The sequence below is a fragment of the Pristiophorus japonicus genome, chromosome 2, assembly GCF_044704955.1.
Source record: "Pristiophorus japonicus isolate sPriJap1 chromosome 2, sPriJap1.hap1, whole genome shotgun sequence".
NCBI lineage: Eukaryota > Metazoa > Chordata > Chondrichthyes > Pristiophoridae > Pristiophorus > Pristiophorus japonicus.
The window spans coordinates 169,619,264-169,643,993 of NC_091978.1; the positions used below are offsets into that span (position 1 = coordinate 169,619,264).

The 24,730-nt window shown below is 42.4% G+C and overlaps 1 protein-coding gene across 6 annotated transcripts in view; it reads left to right on the forward strand.

Moving 5' to 3' along the window:
• Window positions 1-24,730, forward strand: part of atp8a1 (ATPase phospholipid transporting 8A1) — a 509,869-nt gene that overhangs the window by 390,219 nt on the left and 94,920 nt on the right. For all 6 annotated transcript variants that reach the window (XM_070870244.1, XM_070870234.1, XM_070870228.1 and 3 more), the window contains one exon: window positions 22,963-23,041. In XM_070870244.1, coding sequence (XP_070726345.1) covers window positions 22,963-23,041 — 79 coding nt within the window. The remainder of the gene's footprint in view (window positions 1-22,962; window positions 23,042-24,730) is intronic.

A 24,730-nucleotide genomic window follows, 5' to 3' on the forward strand; every position in this document is an offset into this window, starting at 1 on the left:
TAAAAGGAAGACTTCTTTCCTTAAAGGTGGACTCCCTGATATAAGGAATCGACACCTGTCCCTTGTATAGCGACCATGGATTCACTCGGACAAAAACTTCGGTTCACTGGTTTTATTATTTGAACATGCTCGGGAAATGTTCCGTTGAACGCTTCAGGTACAGGAGTTCTACAAGCATAGTTATACGATTTTTTGATTTGTGCGACCCTCCTGCAAAACTGCCGATTGGCCTACAGCTCAGACTGGCTCTGAGTGGCTCTCCCCCAGCTATACATCTCCATCACATGTCATCCTTCTGAAATGTGTTCAACTTTGCCTCAGTTTCTCATGACATGTTGATTGACCTTGCTTCCCAGGGTATGGTATCTTTCTAGGATGTTGATTCTCCACTGCCATTGTGTTTCAGTACTGAGTGTATGTTTTCAACTTCTATTTTCTGTGCTAAGGGTCAATGCAGTGTTGGCTACTTCAAATGGTTATTAAACATCAGGCATTGCTGCCTCCTTCTTCTTAACCCAATGTAAGCAAGTGCATAAGAGTGCTTTACATACATAAGCGAGTTTTACATAATTGGTCAATATTACAATCTATACTGACAGAGGAACTCCCGATTCCTCAGAACCTCCTAATTCCCTTATGCTTCTTACTCGTGTACTTTTCCCCCCTTACAATCCCCCCTAATGGCCCTTGGCTATATGCCCAAGGTAGGCCATTTCCCAATTAATTCCTCATGAGTGAGCTTCCAGGGTTGTCCTTTCGCCTGGGTAGCACAACTTCCCGAGCTGCAGGATCTATCTGTTGGCTTTCCCATCGAGGTTATACTAAATAAGTCCTTTCTGCCGGACTGTCTATATTCCCTTTATTCAATGTTTTAACTATAGTTCGGGCTAGGGCCTGCCTATTACGTCGGTAACACCTTTTTTACAGGATAATACTAGCAAGATGAGTTCCCTTGCACTACAACCAGTACATTGAGTCCAGCATAGTTCGTGTGTAAGTCCTTTCTAGCCAACATTTTCTAGGTGTTCGAATTATGCCCCGCCCTGGGATATGCTCTTGTTTCTTCTTTCTTTCCTCCACTTGGAGTCTTTGTCAGTCAATATTACAATCCATACTGACACAGAGGAACTCCTGATTCCTCAGAACTTCCTAATTCCCTTATGCTTCTTACTCGTTCGTGTACTTTTCCCCCCTTACAGACATGTCTGGGAAATTCAACACACGCTGGTTTTCGGCCAAAATTACTGTTCGATCCAATCACGCACCCGATGATTTTGGCAAGAGGCCTATGTCAAATTTGACATCGGCCTCATTTGAATTAAAGAGGCGAGTTGTGTACCCCAGTCAGGTATCCCAATGTAGCTCGTCGGTCAGGACCTGATGAATTCCAGTCAGTTGAGCTGGCCCACAGGTCCTCCCTGGGAGGGGAGGGGAGAGAGGGTGAGACTGGGTCAGCAGCAGTGCACAGTATTTTTGTAGAGCAAGGTGTAGCACTCTGGCTTCTGCTAGCTCCATAGAAATGTTAACTTCTAAAATGTTTTCTAGCCATTTCTTGACTGGCCTCCAGCAGTCCAGGTCGTTCAATATCTGGTTCAACGGTGCAAGTTCCACCCATTTGTACACTTATTTAAAATGGAGCCCTACAACCATCAGTAGGACCATGATTTCCATATGCAAGGCAAGCGCTCGTGATGCCTAAATGTTACCTGCTTCCAATTTGGCAGTCTGCAAACTTCTGTGGAAGATTGCGACCCAAAATTGGTCTTGCCAGCGTTCATTTTAGACCCCAAAAATTGGATAAATTTCTCTTTCCCCACCCACCCCACCCATAGACTGTAAAAGAGATTTTTTTTATGTTTATGGAAATAGAGGAATAAAAAGAGCTGTTTCATATTTATAGAGATGAAATCTGGAAGCCATGCTATGATGTAGTTCAAAGCAATGTATGTTACTGTTGACTAGCTTTTTTTTTTAAATGCAGTGTCCTTTTAATATGTAAGCTATAGAAAGGTGCTTTACATAAGAACATAAATAGGAGCAGGAGTAGGCCATACAGCCCCTTGAGCCTGCTGCACCATTTAATAAGATCATGGCCGATCCGATCATGGACTCGGGTCCACTTCCCTGCCCGCTCCCCATAATCCTATATTCCCTTATCGGTTAAGATTTCCCTTACCAGTTCCACATGTCCATGCCTTTACAAACACTGCTGAAATTGGACTTGTCATTTTAAACATCGATTTACGTGGTCCTGACATCAGAAAGAACACTGATCTACAACCATGTTATACTTGTGCTGTTAAGCCAATTGGCTGTACATAAATTTGCGGTCAGCGGTGAAACAAAGGCATTCGCCGCTGGCCCCGAAGTAAGCTCGGCACAAAGATATCGCGATCTCTGTGGCGAGAAGTTTGGGTTTTCCGGTGCTGAATTGAAATCAATGCAAGCTCATGGGGATCCCCAATGAAGAGCTGCTGAGCCCTCAAGCTGTCTAAGCAGCCAATCAAAACACAGAATTCTCTCAGACAGCGAACCACGAAGTGGGTAAGCTCCTTTGGTTCTAAACTGTTTAAAAATGTTAGAGGACAAAACAAATATTGGGCCTCTCTAATGGAGAAAAGGCAAACCTGAAATAAAGATGAACAAACTTTAAAAAAAAAACTTAAGTTTCTTAAATTTTATTTTTATTAAAATGAATCATTTTGACAGTCCACAAAATTAAAATTAATTTTTCAGGGGCATAACCTTTGTTTAGCAGTCAATACGCTGTTAAAACCCCAGTTGCACCTAATCCAAAAGGGTCTAACTTTTAATGGGATATATAACAGTGGTATTACTGTGGAAGAGTCGAAGTTTTCGTCAGTTTCCATGATTTGACCGATTACAATGATTGCTGGCTGTGGAGGGGTCGGGAGAGCACAGCACAGCCTGTGAAGCCTGCGTTAGGCTGCGCATGCGCTAAATCCTGAAGTTGTGGTCAGTTTCAAAGTCGAAATGATGGCGAACGCAGCCTGTTCAGTCATCGGGACTGCAAATTCTGGGCCATTGAATTCTGATCTTTATCATAATTCAGATAACTTTTGCCTGTTCTGTTCTCTTCCCTTCCTTGCACTCCCCTCCCCCCCCACCTTTTATAATATCTGTTTCTGCCGTTGCACAAACACCATATTCTGGAATGCTGTGTTACGTGGCAACAAGAATTCAGCAATTAAATCAAATCAGAACTTTATTATTTTCTAAATATGCTTCCACTTCTGGCATATTGAGTGGCACTCCTGCTCCTCCTGTCCAATGAGCATTGCTGTAAAGCCACTTTGACAGATGGATAGCCCTTCTTGCCTCCAATCAGCTGTCAGTTTTCTTGAGCCCTGGGAAACCCAACCTGCAGGCATTAAAAGTAAAACTGGAGACAAACCGTCTCATTAAAATATTATAATGACGGACCCACCTCTGGAGAGCAAGTTAGTCACCCGCCCTCAGCCTGCCTCCGTTAAAACCAGAAGTGGGGGTCGAGTTTCCGATTTTTGAATGTTTAATCCTCCCTCACCCAGCCCATCTTGGAGTTAATATGACCGCAGTGTGTTCAAAAATAAACTTTTAATAGAAAAATCTAATCACAAATTACTTGACTGTCAAATTATTAGTTGCCTGTGTTGTAGGAGAAAGCTGATCTAACTACTTTTTCTCTGATGTGAATGGGAAAAGCTGTTTGTTTTTGCCTGCTGTTAATAAAGCTGTCTTCAATAGGCAGGGGTGATTAGTCCTTCTGGTTGAGACATCTACAGGCCTCGTGTATTTATAAAGTTGTGTGGAAATGGATTACTGACCCCTGTGGAGAGGCAGGTCAGAGGACAATTTGAGCTGCCATTAAATTTGTAAGGGGGTGGGCCTTTACACCATTATTCATTAACATAGAGCTATGAAAAATGTTTTTATTTTACAAGTAGTATTTGTTTCGCAAAGTCACAATACTTAAAATGCTACACTTGGGACATAAACTATTTTGTGGTCAAATATTTTACCGTGTTTTAAATTATATGCATATATAGATCATTTTTATTAACTATCTTTATCTGCTTTAAAGTACTGAAACACAGTTCGACAACCTTGCCAAAAAAATTACTGCGATAAATTTTTCTTGTATAATTGTAGAGTACAGTGCTGATAATTTACAAATGTTAATTTTGGTAAAATCGTAATGTTTTGGTACTAGACCAATTAAGTGGCACGGAGACTGCAAAATTATTACCTTTGTCAACAATATTTGAAAGAATGCCATATTGTGCCTTTTGATGGCATTTCCACCATCAAGGGTTCCACTGCTCTTCACCAGATGCTCATCCACCCAAAGCCATTGGCACTTTCTGGAGGTGGCCAGGTGACTTAACCACTGCCCAGCACTCATCACTGGTATTACGGCAGCAGGTCTTAACACCTGACTTAACATATACAGAATACATAGGAGCCTCCAATCGGTTGTTTGCCAGCTCATCTTTCCTTTCCCATCCTAAAAAATCCTTGCATGTAAACCAGAACTATGGTTAAAATTAGACTCATTGCAAACAACAGCAGCAACTTGCATTTATGTAGCAGCTTTAACGTAGTAAAACATCCCATGTTCACAGGAGCATTATCAAACAATATTTGACTGCTATTGAGCTGTTCTTTCCCTTCATCACCAAGGTAGCTTATGAAATAGCTTCTGACAAAGTGCTTCCTTATTTAGATAGAAAATACAGAGGTAATTACAAACAATGAATCTGTTTCACACGAAAACCTAAAAGCAAAACTGTCCCCCAGTAAGCAGTGCAGGAAGACCATGAAAAGATTGGCATGTGCCTCCCTGGTCAGAATCTGAACTATAAGACACCAGTGGTAGTCTGACTCAGTTTTCTGTGTGTGTGTGTGTGTGTGTGTAATTTAATTTTAAAATAACAATCATTATGAAGTTTCATCGTGAAGTTTTGGTATGGCTAGGACATGGTAAATTAAACTGTCCAGATTGTACTTCATAAATCATAGTTGAATGAGGAAAGATCATTCTTTCATTCTCTCCTCCCCGCCCCCCATTTCTACATTAACAGTTTGTTGTTGACCACCGTTTTGTTAATGCCTCCTCTGTCTTGAACATTGACATAATAGTGAATATGTGTTATTGGTTTGCTGATGATGAGATTTGTGGAGGTGTCAAAGATATAATGCACATAATATCTCATTAATAGAGTCCCTGGGAACAGATTGCTGCATGACTTTTAATACCATTAGATGTCTGCAGCATTCCTGATGAATATTTCACAGATCACTTGAGACTTTTTTAATGGTAGAAAATTTAGTACAGAATTGCAATAGTCTTGCAGTATTAATACAAATAAAATGTCTTTTTTGTTTGACTCCCTGAATAGTTAATGGGACCCTTTCAGTCGGTGCAATTACAGAAATCTTAATGGACAAAAATGCACCCTCAGACTAACATTTAAAGCAAATTGGTATAAAAATGCATAAAATTTCAGATAAATTGGTATATGATATCAGCCATACAGTTACATGGTTAAACTTACTGTTTTCATACTTTTATTATTGCAACTTTGTATTCTGACAGATCCAATAAATAGATTTAATTTGACTAGAATTAATCATTTTCTGTTGAAGACCCATCACAGAATAAGGTTTCAGCAATCCAGACAGCCTGTAATTTGCAATTCATATCAATCTGCTGACTAGTCAACCAATTCAAAAGTCCAGAGGCCCTCACAAATCTGACTGACATCATGATTTAACATCACTATAGGGTCTTGTACTTCTCTAGTCAGTTTGGACTGATTATATCTGACAGTCTTTGCCATTCAGGTCAAAAGAAATGATGATTTTGGGCCCTTAGTCATTATCTTGCAATGTTGCTTGTCGCTGGTATAAGATGAGAAATGATGCAGAAAGTATCATGTAGCACAAGAAAAGTATTATTTTATTACTGCATTCCCATTTGTAATTGGTAGGTTTATATTGTGTTCCCATTTATATCAGTTACTTGGATGCTGTTCAATCTGGTAGATGAAACGCTATAGTAACTGGTGTAAGAGTTTTACACCTGTCACTGGTGTCGGTACAGCATTTACCCATCACACTAGTAACTTTTGAGAGCACGTGTTTTGGTCCACAGAAGGTTATCAAGAGCATTGACTGAATTTTCTTGTACTCACTTGTTAAATGAGTTTGGGGAGTGTATTGGAGCTGATCATCTCCTTTGCACTGTTTGAGATTTAAAAAAAAATGAATAAGCCATCAGAAAATAGTGATAGAAGAGTGGGCTGCACCCATTACAGTTGATTTTACCTCAGCAAATGCTAACAGGACAAAATAAACAACCCTTCCACAAAGCAGTCTGCACGCACATCGTTGTGAGATGTATTACTGGAAAAATGGTTGCAATTATTTGGGCAGCTTGTTTCATACTTTAAAAAAAAAAATGGCAGGGTAGAATAATGGAGATTAGCTGAAAACATAGAAACATAGAAAATAGGTGCAGGAGTAGGCCATTCGACCCTTCGAGCCTGCACCACCATTCAATCAGATCATGGCTGATCATTCCCTCAGTATCCCTTTCCTGCTTTCTCTCCATACCCCTTGATCCCCTTAGCCGTAAGGGCCATATCTAACTCCCTCTTGAATATATCCAATGAACTGGCATCAACAACTCTGCGGCAGGGAATTCCATAGGTTAACAACTTTGAGTGAAGAAGTTTCTCCTCATCTCAGTCCTAAATGGCCTACCCCTTATCCTAAGACTGTGTCCCCTGGTTCTGGACTTCCCCAACATCGGGATCATTCTACCCGCATCTAATCGAACCTGTCCTGTCCCGTCCCGTCAGAATCTTATGTTTCAATGAGAACCCCTCTCATCCTTCTAAACTCCAATGTATAAAGGCACAGTTGATATGTCATATGTCAGTCCAGCCATCCTGGGAATCAGTCTGGTGAACCTTCACTGCACTCCCTCAATAGCAAGAACATCCTTCCTCAGATTAGGAGATCAAAACTGAACACACTATTCCAGGTGAGGCCTCACCAAGGCCCTGTACAAGTGCAGTAAGACCTCCCTGCTCCTATACTCAAATCCCCTAGCGATGAAGGCCAACATACCATTTGCTGCCTTCACTGCCTGCTGTACCTGTATGCCAACTTTTAATGGTTGATGAACCATGACACCCAGGTATCGTTGCACCTCCCCTTTTCATAATCTGCCGCCATTCAAATAATATTCTGTCTTTGCGTTTTTGCCCCCAAAGTGGATAACCTCACATTTATCCACATTATACTGCATCTGCCATACATTTGCCCACTCACCTAACCTGTCCAAGTCACCCTGCAGCCTCTTAGCGTCCCCCTGACAGCTCACACCGCCACCCAGTTTAGTGTCATCTGCAAACTTGGAGATATTACACTCAATTCCTTCATCCAAATCATTGATGTATATTGTAAAGAGCTAGGGTCTCAGCACTGAGCCCTGCGGCACTCCACTAGTCACTGCCTGCCATTTTGAAAAGGACCCGTTTATCCCGACTCTCTGCTTCCTGTCTGCCAATCAGTTCTCTATCCATGTCATTATATTACCCTCAATACCATGTGCTTTGATTTTGCACAACAATCTCCTTGTGTGGGACCTTGTCAAAAGCCTTTTGAAAGTCCAAATACACCACATCCACCGGTTCTCCCTTGTCCACTCTACTAGTTACATCCTCAAAAAAAATTCCAGAAGATTTGTCAAGCATGATTTCCCCTTTATAAATCCATGCTGACTTGGACCGATCCTGTCACTGCTTTCCAAATGTGCTGCTATTTCATCCTTAATAATTGATTCCAACATTTCCCCACCACTGATATCAGGCTAACCGGTCTATAATTGCCCGATTTCTCTCTCCCTCCCTTTTTTAAAAAGTGGTGTTATATTAGCTACCCTCCAGTCCATAGGAACTGATCCCGAGTCGAGAGACTATTGGAAAATGATCACCAATGCATCCACTATATCTAAGGCCACTTCCTTAAGTACTCTGGGATGCAGACTATCAGGCCCTGGGGATTTATTGGCCTTCAATCCCATCAATTTCCCTAACACAATTTCCTGCCTAATAGGATATCCTGCAGTTCCTCCTCCTCACTAGACACTCGGTCCCCTAGTACTTCCAGAAGGTTATTTGTGTCTTCCTTTGTGAAGACAGAACCAAAGTATTTATTCAGTTGGTCTGCCATTTCTTTCTTCCTCATTATAAATTCACCTGAATCTGACTGCAAGGGACCTACGTTTGTCTTCACTAATCTTTTTCTCTTGGCATATCTATAGAAGCTTTTGCAGTCAGTTTTTATGTTCCCGGAATGCTTCTTCTCGTACTCTATTTTTCCCCTCTTAATTCAACCCTTTGTCCTCCTCTGCTGAATTCTCAATTTCTCCCAGTCCTCAGGTTTGTTGCTTTTTCTGGCCAAAATATATGCCTCTTCCTTGGATTTAACACTATCCTTAATTTCCCTTGTTAGCCATGGTTGAGCCACCTTCCCCATTTTATTATTACTCCAGACAGGGATGTACAATTGCTGAAGTTCATCCATGTAATCTTTAAATGTTTGCCATTGCCTATCCACCGTCAACCCTTTAAGTATCATTTGCCAGTCTATTCTAGCCAATTCACGCCTCAAACCATCGAAGTTACCTTTCCTTAAGTTCAGGACTCTAGTTTCTGAATTAACTGTGACACTCCATCTTAATAAAAAATTCTACCATGTTATGGTCACACTTCCCCAAGGGGCCTCGCACAACAAGATTGCTAATTAGTCCTTTCTCATTACATATCACCCAGTCTAGGATGGCCAGCTCCCTATTTGGTTCCTCGACATATTGGTCTAGAAAACTATCCCTAATACACTCTGGAAATCCTCCTCCACCGCATTGCTGCCAGTTTGGTTAGCCCAATCGATATGTAGATTAAAGTCACCCATGATAACAGCTGTACCTTTTATTGCATGCATCCCTGATTTCTTGGATGCTGTCCCCAACCTCTACGACTGTTTGGTGGTCTGTACACAACTCCCACTAGCGTTTTCTGCCCCTTGGTATTCCGTAGCTCCACCCATACAGATTCCACATCATCCAAGCTAATGTCCTTTCTTACTATTGCATTAATTTCCTCTTTAACCAGCAATGCCACCCTGCCTACTTTTCATTTCTGTCTATCCTTCCTAAATGTTGAATACCCCTGGCTGTTGAGTTCCCAGCCTTGGTCACCCTGGAGCCATGTCTCCGTGATGCCAATTATATCATACCCGTTAACTGCTATCTGCGCAGTTAATTCGTCCACCTTATTCCAAATACTCCTCACATTGAGGCACAGAGCCTTCAGGCTTGTCTTTCTAACACACTTTGCTCTTTTAGAATTTTGGTGTAATGTGGCCCTTTTTGCTTTTTGCCTTGGGTTTCTCTGCCCTCCACTTTTACTTTTCTTCTTTCTATCTTTTGCTTCTGCCCCATTCTACTTCCCTCTGTGTCCCTGCATAGATTCCCATCCCCTGCCATATTAGTTTTAACTCCTCCCCAACGGCACTAGCAAACACTTCCCCTAGGACATTGATTCCGGTCCTGCCCAGGTGCAAACCGTTCAGTTTGTACTGGTTCTACCTACCCCAGAACTGGTTCCAATGTCCCAGGAATTTGAATCCCTCCCTTCTGCACCACTCAAGCCAAGTATTCATCTGAGCTATCCTCCAATTCCTACTCTAACTAGCACGTGGCACTGGTAGCAATCCTGAGATTACTACTTTTGAGGTCCTACTTTTTAATTTAGCTCCTAGCTCCCTAATTTTGTCTTGTAGGACCTCATCCTGTTTTTTTTTTTTACCTATATCGTTGGCACCACAACAACTGGCTGTTCACCCTCCCTTTTCAGAATGCCCTGCACCCGCTCTGAGACATCCTTGACCCTTGCACCAGGGAGGCAACATACCATCCTGGAGTCTCGGTTGCAGCTGCAGAAACGCCTATCTATTCCCCTTACAATTGAATCCCCTATCACTATAGCTCTCCCACTCTTTTTCCTACCCTCCTGTGCAGCAGAGCCACCCACGGTGCCATGAATTTGGCTGCTGCTGCCCTCCCCTGATGAATCATTCCCCCCCTCAACAATACCCACAGTGGTGTATCTGTTTTGCATGCTGACCACAGGGGACCCCTGCACTACCTTCCTTGCACTGCTCTTCCTGTTGGTCATCCATTCCCTATCTGGCTGTGTACCCTTTACCTGCGGTAAGACCAATTCACTAAACGTGCTATTCACGTCATTCTCAGCATCGTGGATAGCCAATGTGCTAGAAAATATATTGCCAGCCAAACAAAGGTCCAGAATTTGCTGGAGCGCGGCATCGAGTGGATGCTCTCTTAGTTAGACTTTTCCCCTCGCCCTTCAGCTCAATTTTTTTGCATTGTAAATTGTTGGAAGTTCAAGGTCAACAGGGCATCTTGGACTTTCGTTAATGACGAGACCAACAGTTTTTCTTCTTAACCAATTAAATTTAAGGATTGAGAAAAAATCAGAGGGATGATGGAGGAGGCATTGGTTGAATTAAAATCAAATTAGGTACAGGATAAGAGTGCGAATGAAAGATTGGATTAAGAGCGACAAAAGAGGCAGAAACGAAAAATAAGAAAATCATTTTTAAAATCTCTAAGAATGAGTTTTCACTGCTTTAGTCGATCCCTTTCTGGGCCAGAGAGGTTAAGTGCAAGAACCTAATTGCCATTAAAAGGATCCTTGCGCTGTTAAGTACCAGCGCCTAACTTTCTGTGGCGAGTTTAATTTGTATTTACCGTGCAAATGCAGCAATTTCATGAAACTCACAAGGAGGTTGAGGATGAGCTGTTATTTTTGCAAAGCTAACGGTGAAGCGGTGCAAATCGTCCAGCAATTTGTGCTGATTCGTAACTCACGGGGTATCTCTTCCTCGCCGCAAATTGCAAGACAGTTTGCACACTAATAACGGCATATGCATTAAACTTGCCATTACTTTGCCAACAAATTCCGGCCAATAAACAACTTTTTGCTCTCCGAACTATTCAATTGAATGAGAGCCAATTCTGCTCACATTTGAGCAAGACACAAACTCCAAAGCATAGCCTTCTAATGTGTACAAATTAATTCTTTTTTTGTCACACAGCCTAGGACTCTGAATACCTGACGAGGTTTTCAGATTTAGTACATTCTGTAAGCCTTTGACCAATTCTTGAATTTTTTTTAATTGTGACACAACTTGTGGAAAGATATGAGGTCATTGTGCAGTGTAGGGCAATTGATGGGATTTATATCTGAAAATGTAATTAATGCCTGCTACTAGTTTGTTTTGCACTATACGATAGAAGATAATCTACTCCCGCCTGATGAGGATCGATTTATATTTTACTCATTTAACACTAGGGGGATCCACTGGTAACCATTACCACTGACTAGTTAAAGCTACTACGACATTGTTGGACCTCAAATAAAACAAAATCTACAGTAATTAAATTTATGATTGAATTCAGGTTGTCCCGTTCACTCGGCGAATATTGACTGATCACTGTAAATAGTTATATGAGCTATCTTTTAAGACCACTTTTGCTCACATTCTTGTTAAATGGCAGGGAATTTTGATATGTTATGTATTTCAGTGTCTGTAACTGAGCTTGAATCTATCATAATCATTATGATTGAATCCTTCATCAGGTCCAGCAGAGCTTCCAGATTCTGATCCCTCTTACGAAAATGTTCCCTTGTAGCTTTAACCATTTGTCAGTGCACTAAACAGAACCCAGTATCACAGGTGGGTTGGGGGGGGGGGCAGGGGCAGGGGCGAGAGAGAGAGAATAAGGGTTTGTGTGTCTCTTTTTGGAATGGGATTATGTCTTTTCTTTTCCTATATTACAACAGTGACTACACTCCAAAGGTACTTCATTGGCTGTAAAGTGCTTTGAGACCGCCAGTGGTCGTGAAAGGCACTATAGCAATGCAAGTATTTCTTTACTCCCAACTCTATTGTAAATCTTGGAATTGCCCCTGATGTCTCAGCCCTCCTTAACTCTTTATGCTTGGCTGCGGCTTTGTCCATTAAGCAGTTGTGATTTGCTAAAAAATAAAAAATTCTTTTTTAAGTAAGTTACTATTGCGACGGGAAAGTGGAGTTGAGGTCTAAGATCAGCCGTGATATTAAATGGCAGAGCAACCACGAAGGGCCGTATGGCCTACTCCTGTTCCTCATTCTTATCATATTATTCAGTTAATTTATACTAAAAACAAAATCTCTACCCAGCCAAAGCAGGGCTCCCAAGTTGGAATTCTTGCATCTGTCAAGAGGACTGTCAGACAGATGATAGTGGGAGGTTAGCCCTGAGTAGAGTAAATATTAAATAAGGTTATTACTGTGCACAGTGGAGTCCTTGAGGTATCTGGGAACCCTGAGTTCTTGTTCCTCGTACTTCTCATAAACTGTACTACCTTTGTACTATCAGGCGGTGTATTCAGATTCTTGGCTTTTGGGTGTTTAAAACATTATATTCATCTTTATATGGATAGAGTGTATGTTTATGTTTTTTGTCACACAGCCTAGGGCTCTGATAGATGGACAAGTGAGAAAGATTAAAGTTTATTGAAAAGAGAAGCTATTAAAAATATATATATTTAACAGCAATAGAGCATTTAATCAGAAAATACCATACTAGGTTGTCAGATTCAATAAGCCTTTCACCAGTTCTCCGTATTTTTTTTAAATTATAGCACTGAACTTGTGGAAAGACCTGGCCATGATGCAGTGCAAGGGAAACTGACTGCAGTTTTGTTTGTGGATCACCCATACACTGGGGTAGATTTTTGGCTTGCCATCTGGGCATAAAGTTGGCATTGTGGGTGGGCCGCCCATTATAAAAACTGCCTGAAATTGATGGAAATTAAAATGGATTCTATAATGGGCAGCTCATCTACAATGCCAGTTTTATGCCCTTACAGCAAGTTGAAACTCTGCTTTTGTGATGTCAGTCAGCATCTCTGATTTCTTCTTAATGGAGCCTGATTTAATGGCGAAGACTAGTTAGCTAAGACCACAGTAAAACGCATTGGAAAATGTTTTCCCTCAAACAAAGTCTAATTAAGTACGCTGCTCTGCAATAAGCGACCCTTGATATCAGCACAGCGCCTGTTGTTTAGTTCAATGCTCTGTGGAGAAGCTGTTCATAAGATTAATAATGATTGGATGCCACCTTAAAAATATATACAGGAAGCAAGTACTTTGACTATTTGTTTCCTTTAACGTCAGACAATTTTGGAAGTATTTTTATATATTGATTTTATATTTTGATGGATTACTTCAACTCACTTTTTCCATTCACTTTATTGTATTCTGGTGTTGCTGCAAGCTGTGATTATTCAGTAATTGAAGTATATTTACACTTTTTTTTGCAGTTGGTGCTTTGCATGGATCATTCACCACTGTTGAAATTGTTTGTACATTTATTATCTACTGTTCTCATCTACCCCATCTACCACTTTGAATCTCTCCCAATTTTTGCTGTTTTTATTCAGTCAATAGAAACTAATTCCTGCCTTTCCCTCTTGTGGTCAATAAAACGGTGAAGGTCAAAGTTGCAAACATTCCGCATTAATTCATCAGCAGTCTAACTTATGTTGAAAAAGTACATATAATGATGAAATGTGCAGAGTTCTATGCTGTCCCTTAATTTGAGGAATAATGAATAAAAACTGACAAAATGAAAACTCTGAATTGTAAGTGAAATACAGGGCAAAATAAAATTGAATTAAGTAAAATAAACCACTCTTGATCTGTAAACCACTGATATCAACAGCAAAGCCTTGCTTGGAACAATTGTAATTACTAAATCAAAATTATGAATGTGTTTCTGGATCTTGAGGATGACACTGTTAGCAAGGCTGAAAAATGCCACATGTATTTGAGTTTATGTATGCCGTTTAAAGCTCCCTATATAGCTAAAATATTGAATCTGAATTGAGAAATAAGATAAGTTGCAGAGGATGGTGCACAAAAAGATTCACTCAAGTCAAAGGATTGCAGTAGAAATTAAGAGTAAATGTGCTTCACTGAACATAAGTGTTGCATTGATTTGTTATGGAAACAAAATACAAAATTGAGGGAGATGGTAATAGTTGTGACCTGTGAAGGAAGTATTTGCCAGGAAATGGAAAGCATGAACAAATAATGGCCCAAGTTTCGGCTCAAGTTCCTATTTTTTGGAGCAACTAGTTTAGTATGGAGTATCTTAGAAATCGCAATTCTCGGCATTTAGTTTGCTCCAATTCTAGTTAGTTAGAATAGTTTCATTTTAGTACGTTTTTTTTTTCAAACTGAGGCGTTACCAGCCACTTACACCTGTTTTTGCAAGTTTAGGCAGCGAAAAGTTACTCCAAACTAACTTAGAATGGAGTAAGTGTCGAGTTTTGTACGCTCAAAAACCTTGCCTACATTTTAGGAATTGGGCGCAGAGAGCGGGGGGGTGAGGGGGGAGAGAAGGGAAGTTGGGGGATTTTACAAAGCATTAAACACTTCACTTCAAAGAGCCATCATCAATAATAAATGATAAATCAATAAATAAAACATTTAATTTTCCTAACTCTTCATCGAAGCAGCGGCAGCAGGCACAGAGCTATGATCGTTCAGCCAGGAAATAGGGGCAGCATTGAAAACACCGGGAGGGCGAGCACACACGCAGGCCGCAGGCATCAAGCTGCGATCTTTCGGCCGTTCGGTCAGGAGATAGGGGAGGCCTAAAAACACCAGGAGGGAGAGCCAGCCAGCACGCATCTTTGAAAGTTTAATTTTTACTTCAAGTGTGGCTGCTGCATTATCAAAGCCACGGATTATGCAATGGTTCTCCATCAGTTCGCTGCATAGGAAAGAATTGATTAGAGCTCACCGCACCAGGAACTTCATAGTCCATAGGCTGATGGGCAGGAGGCCTTACCCATGCCGGCAACATCGAGCCAGACGTTTGTACCTGGACACGAGTGAGGCTGATTGTGTCAAAAGGCTGTGTTTCCGCAGAGAAGCTGTCATTGAGATCTGTGATATGCTGAGAGCAGATTTACAGCCGGGGAACAGAACGCTGACTGCCTTGTCTGTTGAAGTGAAGGTTACAGCTGCACTTTTTCTATGCCTTGGGATTGTTTCAAGCTACAACTGGAGATGTGTGCTTCATCTCTCAACGTGCAATACATGCCTGCGTTTACCAGGTCACGGCTGCACTGTATGCGCGGAGGAATGACTTCTTCAAGTTCCCAATGACCGGCCAAGCAATGCATGAGAGGGCTGTGGGCTTCTCAAAGATTGCTGGTTTCCCAAAGGTACAGGGCTGCATTGATTGTACCCACGTTGCCTTGCGAGCACCTGTGGAGCATGCCGAGCAGTTCAGGAATAGAAAAGGTTTCCACTCCATCAATCTGCAGCTCGTGTGTGACGACGAGCAGCGCATCATGTCAGTCGATGCGAGATACCCTGGCAGCATCCATGATGCGTTCATCCTATGCGACAGCGTTATATCTGACATGTTTCAGCAGCAGCCAGAAGGGCAGAGCTGGCAACTGAGACAAAGGGTACAGCCTCGCCACCTGGCTCATGACGCCCCTAGGCATAACACGGACGGAAGCTGACCATCAATACAACATTGCGACACGCAGCATCATAGAGAGGACCATTGGCATCTTGAAACAGCGTTTCCGATGCCTGGACCATTCTGGAGGCCACTTGCAATACTCCCCTGAGATTGTCGGTCAGTTCACTGTTGTGTGCTGCATGCTGCATAACTTAGCCATCATGAAGCAACAGGAGCTGGTAGTGAAACCAGAAGACCCACATGAGGTGAGTGTGCCTGATGATCGTAATTTGGAAGAACAGGATGATGGCGACGATCAGGAAAGCATGCATGCCGGAGCACTACGTCGGAGGAAGACGGTCCATCGTGCTCCTTTAATGATTGCTCGAGCCCTGCGCCAGCAGCTCATCCGTGAATGCTTCAATTACTGATGCCTGAGGGCTCAGCGACAACTGTTCCGCATGGACATGTTTATTTTTTGGAGTTCTTGTATTGTATTAATGGAACATGATTCAGTTTTAATGTAAAAATATTTTATTGAAAAGTTCACAATGTACTGCATGTTAGTGTAATAAAATATTTGTATCAAACTTTACTTTAATATGACTCTAAGATCACTTATAAACTTGTAAAGTTACAAAACTTAAACAATTTCAATTTGAAAAAAATTACTACAGATACATCAGGAACAAAAGCAGCAAAGAAAGGCTGCAACCATCTCTCATTCACATCTCGGTGAATGTTCACTTCTTCATGGGGGTGTAATTTGATTGGTCGGTCTGTGTGTCCTTATTGCAGCAGCTACCTCACCCAGGCCCTCCCTGATGGCCAGTGCCGGTCACTTGCACTCCTCCCTTTGACATTCCCTCCCTCATTTCCCGTGTCATTACTGCTATTTCTCCCGTCAGTACCGTTACCTCTTCACCCACTGCACTGATGCCCACGAGTGATCGGGTAAGGTCATTGCTCTCCACACCCAATGCCACAACCTGAGCCACATCTGTTGCACACTGCATCTCAGGAGAACGTGTTTCGATTCTCATTCTCCTCCTCTGCCTGGGTCTGCCTTGCGGCACCACTCCAGTGGGAGGCGCAGGCTGGGATGGTGGGGCCCTGGGTGTTGCATGCGGCACCACTCCAGTGGGAGCCGCGAGCTGTGACCGTGGGGCAGTGGGTGTAAAATACTGCATTACACCACCAGCACCACTGGGACCCACAACGTCAGAATCTGTGAAACCATAGAATGTCGGACCAGAACCTTTGCAAGTGTTTGAAACACTGATGTCCGTTGATGTGGGCTCATAAATATTAAGTTCAAAAGTCTCCCCTGAAGACATTTCAGTCAACCCCTGCAGCCACCCTTGGTCTGGATCGTTCGCTTTGGGTTCTTCTTCTGTATCTTCTGGATTGGCATCATTTTCTGCAAAATATAACAGAACAGTCAAATGGTTAGCAGCACAGGAGGGGGCAGGATGGGTGGCATGAGTACTCTCACACATAGCAGGCCAGGCAGCAGGTTGATTTGAAGGGCCACGATGCATTTTCAGGACTTACCCTCTCCCTCGCCTGCGGGCCCAGCTTGTGCAGTATTGATTGCTTTTCTCCATGTACGACTCATCAAAGCAGCGACCCTCTGTTCCAAGGGTTTCAGTGGATGCCGATTTGGCACGCCGCCTCCTATTCGAGGTCTTTCCCTTTTGTTGTGGGCCAATTTCTTCTGCAAAGATTAAAATGGAACTTTTTAGAGTGTGTCTTTCTGCAGGGTGGGACATATACAGATGGTCACATTTACAATTTAGATTCCATTTAAAAAAAAAATGAAAATATTACTTACACTAACTACTTGACCAAGGTCGTACCATTTCTTTTTACACTGGCTTCCAGATCTCCTGGTATGCACCAATGCAACTAGGTTCCAGCATTTCTTCATTTCTTTGGGTGGCACTTTTGTGCGACCTCTGTTGCTGGTATCCAGCTCCTGCCATCTCTGCTCAATGACATTAACTAATATCTCCCCTTCCTCATGCAAGAAATTCTTCATTCTTGGTGGACGTTGTTCCATTGCTGTATTGAATTGACACTCTGATTTTTCAAAACACACAGTCCTTATTTTGCATGCACCTATGCAGCACTTGTTCTGGAAGTTTAGCAGCGACAAACAGCACTCATTGATTCCAGCAGCTGATTTCTTCCACAGTACTGCTAACAGCACTCCTTCAGGCACACAAAATCAGTCAGAAGGCTTTGCACAGCTCCACAAAATCAACAATCACTCTTCTGCATGTACCTTTAAAGATGGCCAATTGCCAATGTTTGTGTGCCATTGCGCATGCGCACATGCTCCATTGCGCATGCGCACATGCTCCATTGCGCATGCGCAACGCTGCCGGCACTCACTGACACTGGGCCCTAGCCCCACCCCCTTGCCAGCAGTGCTTGGTCAGAACGCGTTTGCTCTGCCCCCAGCAGCTCCTGCTGCACCGCGCTGAGCTGCAACCGGGCCTACAGATATCGGAGAATCGCGAGGTAAGTATTTGCCGCTTTTTCAGTTCTAGAAATTAGACGGGCCTCTCCAAGGTGTATCGGGAATCCGAAACTTGGGCCCATTGTAACTAATGCCTATCTGTGCTTTCTGTCGATCAAAAACTCCGAATAATATGATATGATATGATATACAGATGAGGGGCAAAAGCCATCGAGCAAAACAAACTGTGATGTGATTCAGTGGAGCATGGGAGTTTTCTGAATTTCAAGTATGTGTATTTCAATAAATAAGTATTCACTGTGATATTTGACATTTTAAGGATTCATTCCGCAATCCAGCACCCACAGCAGGACCACAATTTCCAGAGGTCCACTCCCCAACACAAGTGCCTGGACCATAGCATCACCCCTTTTAAAGTGATTTCATCAAATTAATGAGATCCTGATGACCATCTAATTATTTATCACATACCATTTGTCTATATGAATAATTACGTGGCAACTTGGGTCAATTTTGATTACACACACATCTCAATTTTAGAAGATTGTCGGTTCAAGCCCCACTATAGACTTGAGCACACAATCTAGACTGACACTTCAATGCAGAGAGTACTCTATTCGATAAGATATTATACTGAGACCCCTTTTGCCTGCTCAGGTCGATGTAAAAGATCAGGGCGTTCTCCTGGTGTTCTGACCAACATTTCCTCCCCAACAGATTGTCTGGCCAGTTACTTGTTTATGTGACCTTAACTACAAATTAGCTGCCAGGGTTCCATATGTAACAATAGTGACTACACTTCAAAAAGTAAGTAATTGATTATAAATTGCTTTGGAATGCAAAATCCTTGCGTTTGTTCTGAAGACATTAAAAGGTACTACTTAAATACAAGTTATTTTTATTACGCCCATAAGGAACTTACCGTGCCTACTTTTTTGCTAAGACTAAGTTAAAGTACTTCAATACCATTACAGGTTGTCCAAAATTCGGAATGTTCCAGACACCGGGCCGATCTGTGGGCAGAGTCGTTCGGAATCCGGGAAATGTTCCGGAATCCAGACCTGCTGCTGACCTCCCCCCCCCTGCCTCGGGCCGCCACCTTCCTCTTCCCCCGCCTCGGACCTCTGCCACGGGCCGACCACCACCCCCTGGCCGCCCCTCCCCTCCCCTCCCCTACCTACCTACCTTGGCCCAGGTGTTTCCAGACTCGGGACGTTGGAAAGGCGTTCCAAAGTCCGGAAATACAGAGAATCCAGAACGGCCTCGGTCCTGAGGCTTCCGGATTTTTGACACTACCTGTAACAAACTAAATGTTTAATGATCTGAGAATTTTGCCCCTCCAAAAATGAATTACCAAACATTAAGAGAAAGTTAAGGAAATCAAATTATTTTTACTCATTAAGCTCATTAATAAACTTGTGCAGAATCTCACTGCAGGTTCTCCTTTTCTAAGAAATACTGTGGCCTTATTGGTTTCAAAAGTGCCACCTACTGTCACTTATGCAGGGCTAAGCCTCCAGAGGAACAGTGGGGGCGTTTGTGAGAGATGGTGCTACCCTGCCTCAAGTCTTCATGATGTAATTTGTCAGACTGCACTGGAGACAATAGATGTACCACAATATCATTCATGTACCTCCATCCCCCGCCCCCCCACCCCCCAATTTTTTTTTCTTTTGGGTGAGCGGCCCATTCATAGAAATATAACATTGGAAAAACCCGGCTGCTACGCGGGACCAACAGAGAGCTGCGCAGGAACGTTGGATGACAGTGAAGCAGTGACTGTTTAATTATTGGTTTCTCACATGCTGTACAGACTACTTCCCAATATCGAGAACAAGTGAGCCGACAAAACCATGTTGCTACTTTAACAACCCTCCATTAAGATCCCGTGCCATTATTTGAAGAAGAGTAGAGTTCTTCCAGTATCCTAGACAACATTCCCGCTTCAACCAATGCTATCGAAAAATAGATTATCTGGTCATTCATTTATTTTCTACTTATGAGATCTTGCTGTGCATATTTTGTCTGTTGCCTGTACCCATGTCGATCCATTGGTTGTAAAACACTTTGGGAGGTCCTGATATTATAAATGCAAGGCTTTTCTTTGCACAGGTCATTAAAGGTGACAGTTTTGTATCTACAGCTGAGAAGTTAAGAGACCACCTGACAAAGGTCTGAAGATTGTGAAGGGTTATAATAGATTAAATAGTGATGGATTGTTTCCAGGAAGACCAGCACAAATTTACGATTATGACAAAAGAAATAAAGGAGAGCTTAGAAAAAATTACACGAGCCTGATTAGAATGTGGAATTCTTTGCCACAAACTATTGTTGAAGCAGTCTATAAATACTGTTAAGAGAATTAAATAGTTGCTCAGAGAGTATTGATGAAGGATATGGAGACCAAGCAGCAGAGTGGAAAAACACCAACACATTTGATTATATAAATGTTTCTGTGGTGTGATAGTCTATAGTTCCAACTGTTGAAACAGTTCGACACAGAACTTCACATCGACTTCTCTAGGGTTGGGTAACTTTTTTAAATCATGAGTTTTGCATTATCAGACCTACTTCAGCATTGCTTAACAAAATTTTAACAAGTGTCTTTCTTTGACTTGAATCTTTTTTTTTCATAAATACCATTTCAGCCTTTTATTTCTTTGAGAAATGAGCTATTCCCCTATTTTATGTTTATTGCATACATAGAATGAATTTCCATTTCCAAAATATTTTTTTAACACTTTGCACCTTGAGGAAAATATTTGGTCTGCAAAATATCCTGTGTACAGTGAGTTCAGTACTTTTACTGTGTGTCCCATGTACCAGTTACATTGCAAACCTGTGTAATGTAATTAAAGCTGCAAACCATCTGAAAGACAGCTAGGCACGAAGTGAGTCCACCTTACAGCAGGTAGTCTTGCACTTCTTTGATTCCATACTTGCTGCAAATCAGTAAGAAACCAAGAGGGGGAAATTACCCCGTGCCCCGATTGGGGGCGGTAACCTGCTGGGGGTGGTACTCCCTGCGCCTAGTGCGCAAGTCCTGGCCCTTTCACTGAATTGGCCTTGCTGCCCCTCAGGAAGTGCAGCACAAACTCGCACACTCCACTTCCTCTTGGCGCAGGTCCAGCGGTGCTTGCGGGTACGATTGATCCATGTAGCGCTAACGTGTTTCAACACTCCTCCCCTTCATTTAAAGGGGAGAGTCGCTGTGCACTCTGCACAGCCTCTGATGGCCTCCAGTAGGCCACCAGGATGGCGTGTTACCGAGGCTGCAGCCTGGCACCTAAAACGAAGTGCTGGGCTGCACGATGGCACGGACTATGCTAGGAGACAAGAATTGGAGTCGACCGGTGAGTCGGCAAAACTGTCAAGATGGTGGCGTGGGGCGCTCACGACCTCCTCTTTAACTTCCGGCCCATGAGTGGATGTCTCTCCGCTTCGTGACCGCGAGGCTGCCGCTGACACTTGCTCACACCTCACACTAGCTTCACGTGGCACGGGGCGTAAAGGGGTCGGCGCATTGTGCAAAGGGCCTCTGCAAACTCCCGGGCAATTTCCCAGGAGCTGGTGGCGTGCCCTTTCTTCCCCGCTCTCCCCCCCCCCCCCCCCCCCCCCGGGCAAAAGGTGTTTCATGCCCCTTGAAATCGCTAACTGGCATTGCAAAAAGTGGTAATTTTGACCCCCGAGTCATAAAAGTTCCAAGATTTACATTGGACTCTTAGGAAGTTTTAAAACTTAATTTTAATTCATACTTGGATGCCAGTGAGCTGATCCTCATTGTCCCACGCCAGACTGTAACATGGCAGTTGGCAGAATAACTTGGGTATGCTGACCCAGTTTGATTAAAACTTGGTACCTGCTGTTTAGTGATGCACCAATATTAGAGAAGGTGAAAGTTAGTAGCAATGTCAAGTCAAATTCAAAGTTTTTATCTTTTACAGAGAACTGAGTGGTATGGGAAGGAATGGGGCAGGAAATGAGGAACCATGTTTCGGAAAACATTATAATGAAAAACTACCAAATAAATATTGGGAACATTTTTGGATCAAATCATTACTGAGATTTTACCCTTAATGTTCTCTTCCTATTTTCTTTGTGTAAGTAACTAATTGAAAATGAGTGACCCAGCTTTAGTACGCTGGTTGTACCAGGAAATAACAAAAGAGACTGCAGTTTTTTTTTAAAAAGCATTTTTTAGGCTACTTGCAGTATCTTTTTAGAATGACCGGCATAACTGATGATGGTTTCACTCCACCCCATTCCATTTAACTAAACAAATTAATACATCAGGGACTTTATAAGACAAAAGATAGTTTCCAGTAATGTGACTAAATGGATTAAATATAGAAAAACAAATCATTATATAGATGTTTACAATACAGTTAACTCTTGTCCCTTTGGCAACAAGTGTTTTTCGTGTAACTATTAGTTTCAGATCTAATTTAGCTGTATAATTGGTGGTCAGAATTATTTTGCTTAGTGGTTACATTTTTAATTAATCAAAGATCCATTGCTTAAATTTATGATGAGAATTTAAGAATTTTAATCATTAAATGGAATTCCGATTTCTGACTTGGAATGCTAGCTTGGTAGCTAGCAATTTGTGCAACAGTACTGGAAACGAAGTGAAAATATAGTAATCATATCAAAAGATGTTGCTGTGGGCAAACTGCAAAATAAGCCCAAGTACTTAAAAGATTAAAAGTGGTTGTCAGTAAAAGCACCTCACAGTGGTGGAGAGACAAAAACACACTTAGTGAATTTGGAACTACGATAAAGAGAAGGGTTAGAGTTCACAGTGCTGGTTTGTCGTAAATGGTTCTCATGGATTTTTCTTTTCCCATAGGTTTTCTGGGTTCATTGTTTGAACGGCCTGTTCCACTCGGTTATTCTGTTTTGGTTCCCACTGAAAGCCCTCGAGCATGGTAAGCAGCATGAAACATCAGAAATGTTTAGCAAGATCTTTTCAGGTTACCTTATTTCCTCCTGCATACAATCCAGGGCTTGTGATGTATTTTTCTCCTAAACTAGCAAATGTAAAATTAAATATTTACACATCTGTTCAACTCCAGTTTCAACTGTTTGTCCTCAGCCTAAAGTTTCATCAACATTCATTGGAGCACAAACATACAAGTCTTGCATCATAGTGAAACAAAAAAAAACACCTTTTGAAAAGTTTTATGGGAGGAAAATTGGGGGAGGAGGGGATTCTTTGTAAAATTAAATGTATCAATTTGTCTTGCATACAAATTTCTCCCAAATGAATCTCCATCCAGTGATGGCAATTGTACTTTCGTAAACCGTGAAACTTCATTATACAGTTCACAAGTGTAAGAAGTGTTAACTAGTGAGCGATCTAAATTTCCTTCTCAACGGTCTAGATTATTACAAGGTTTCTTTTTAATTAGGGCACGTAGATTGAGGTTTCTGTCCTGCAGGTGAGCAATGTGTTAGAAGTATCATTTATATTTGGAGTTGGGAAATTGAGTAACACAAGATTCGCAGTCACCAGACACTCGAGATGAGTTCTGTTATGAGTGGTAACTATTGTATCCTTCCAGGTACTATTATATCATAATATTTGGGTACCAGTTTTAACTGTGGCCACCTGATGTAAAAAGGCGGTGTTAGCAGTCTGAAAATATAGTCGGGTCATGGCGCTCTGGCAGCTGCCATCTTGGTAGGGGCCTTTAGATGGGTGGCTGGAATTCCTGCATGCTTCACGTGGGAGACTACTTTTAATATGTAAATCAAGGTGCTATGACGTCAGTGGGACCCCTATTGCAATTTTGAGGTACAAATGGTCGAAGCATGTGCTGTGAACATCTCACACATTTGTGTTGAGCGCTCTAACCAGCTGTCCCTTAATGCCTCACTCCCCCATCCACTCCCTCCCTGGATTGAACTGTCAGCCAGCTTCACATAAGAGCCTGGCTGATTTCCCGCCTCTCTAACCGGTAAGCTCCATCGGAGCGCAGTTTGGCGCACAAGGCTTGTCGGGTCTATGAAAGTAAAGCCTGGGCCTCAAAATGGCATGGGCTTCACAGCAACAACAAATCAGCAGCCTATGGACTGCTGGTTTTGCACAAAATGTTAAAATCAGTCCTTTGTTTACCGTGTTCAAATGTCATAAGACAGCAGGGTCGTCTGTCGTCGTCATAAATGTTGTCCCGCAATAAATATTTGCAGTTAAATGAATACCTGATAAGTGAACATTTCGACACCCTGGACAATGTGGTAAAAATGTTGTGGCCTGTTTCTGGCTACCTGTGACCAAACTGGGAGGCCTGAGGCTCTTCAGATATTGGCCTTGGGCCTTATTTTAATAATGGCGGCAAGCTGTCAGCGCCTGTGTCTTCTCCAGAGGCAGCTCGCCCATGTGGCTAGATCAAATTTGGGCCACCTGCCTCGCCAGCAGCGGCCCTCGGGCAAGTCTTGAATGGGGTGACGGGATTGGGGCCAAGAATGCACAGATGACGATCGTGAGCTGGCAGTGGCCCTCAGGAGTGAGGCGCCACAAAAATTCACCTTTTTAGGTGGCTTCCGCCGATTTTGCTGCAGCAATTGCTGGGTAAACCTGTTCTAATTTCCTGCAGAAGGACTAAAACCGGCAT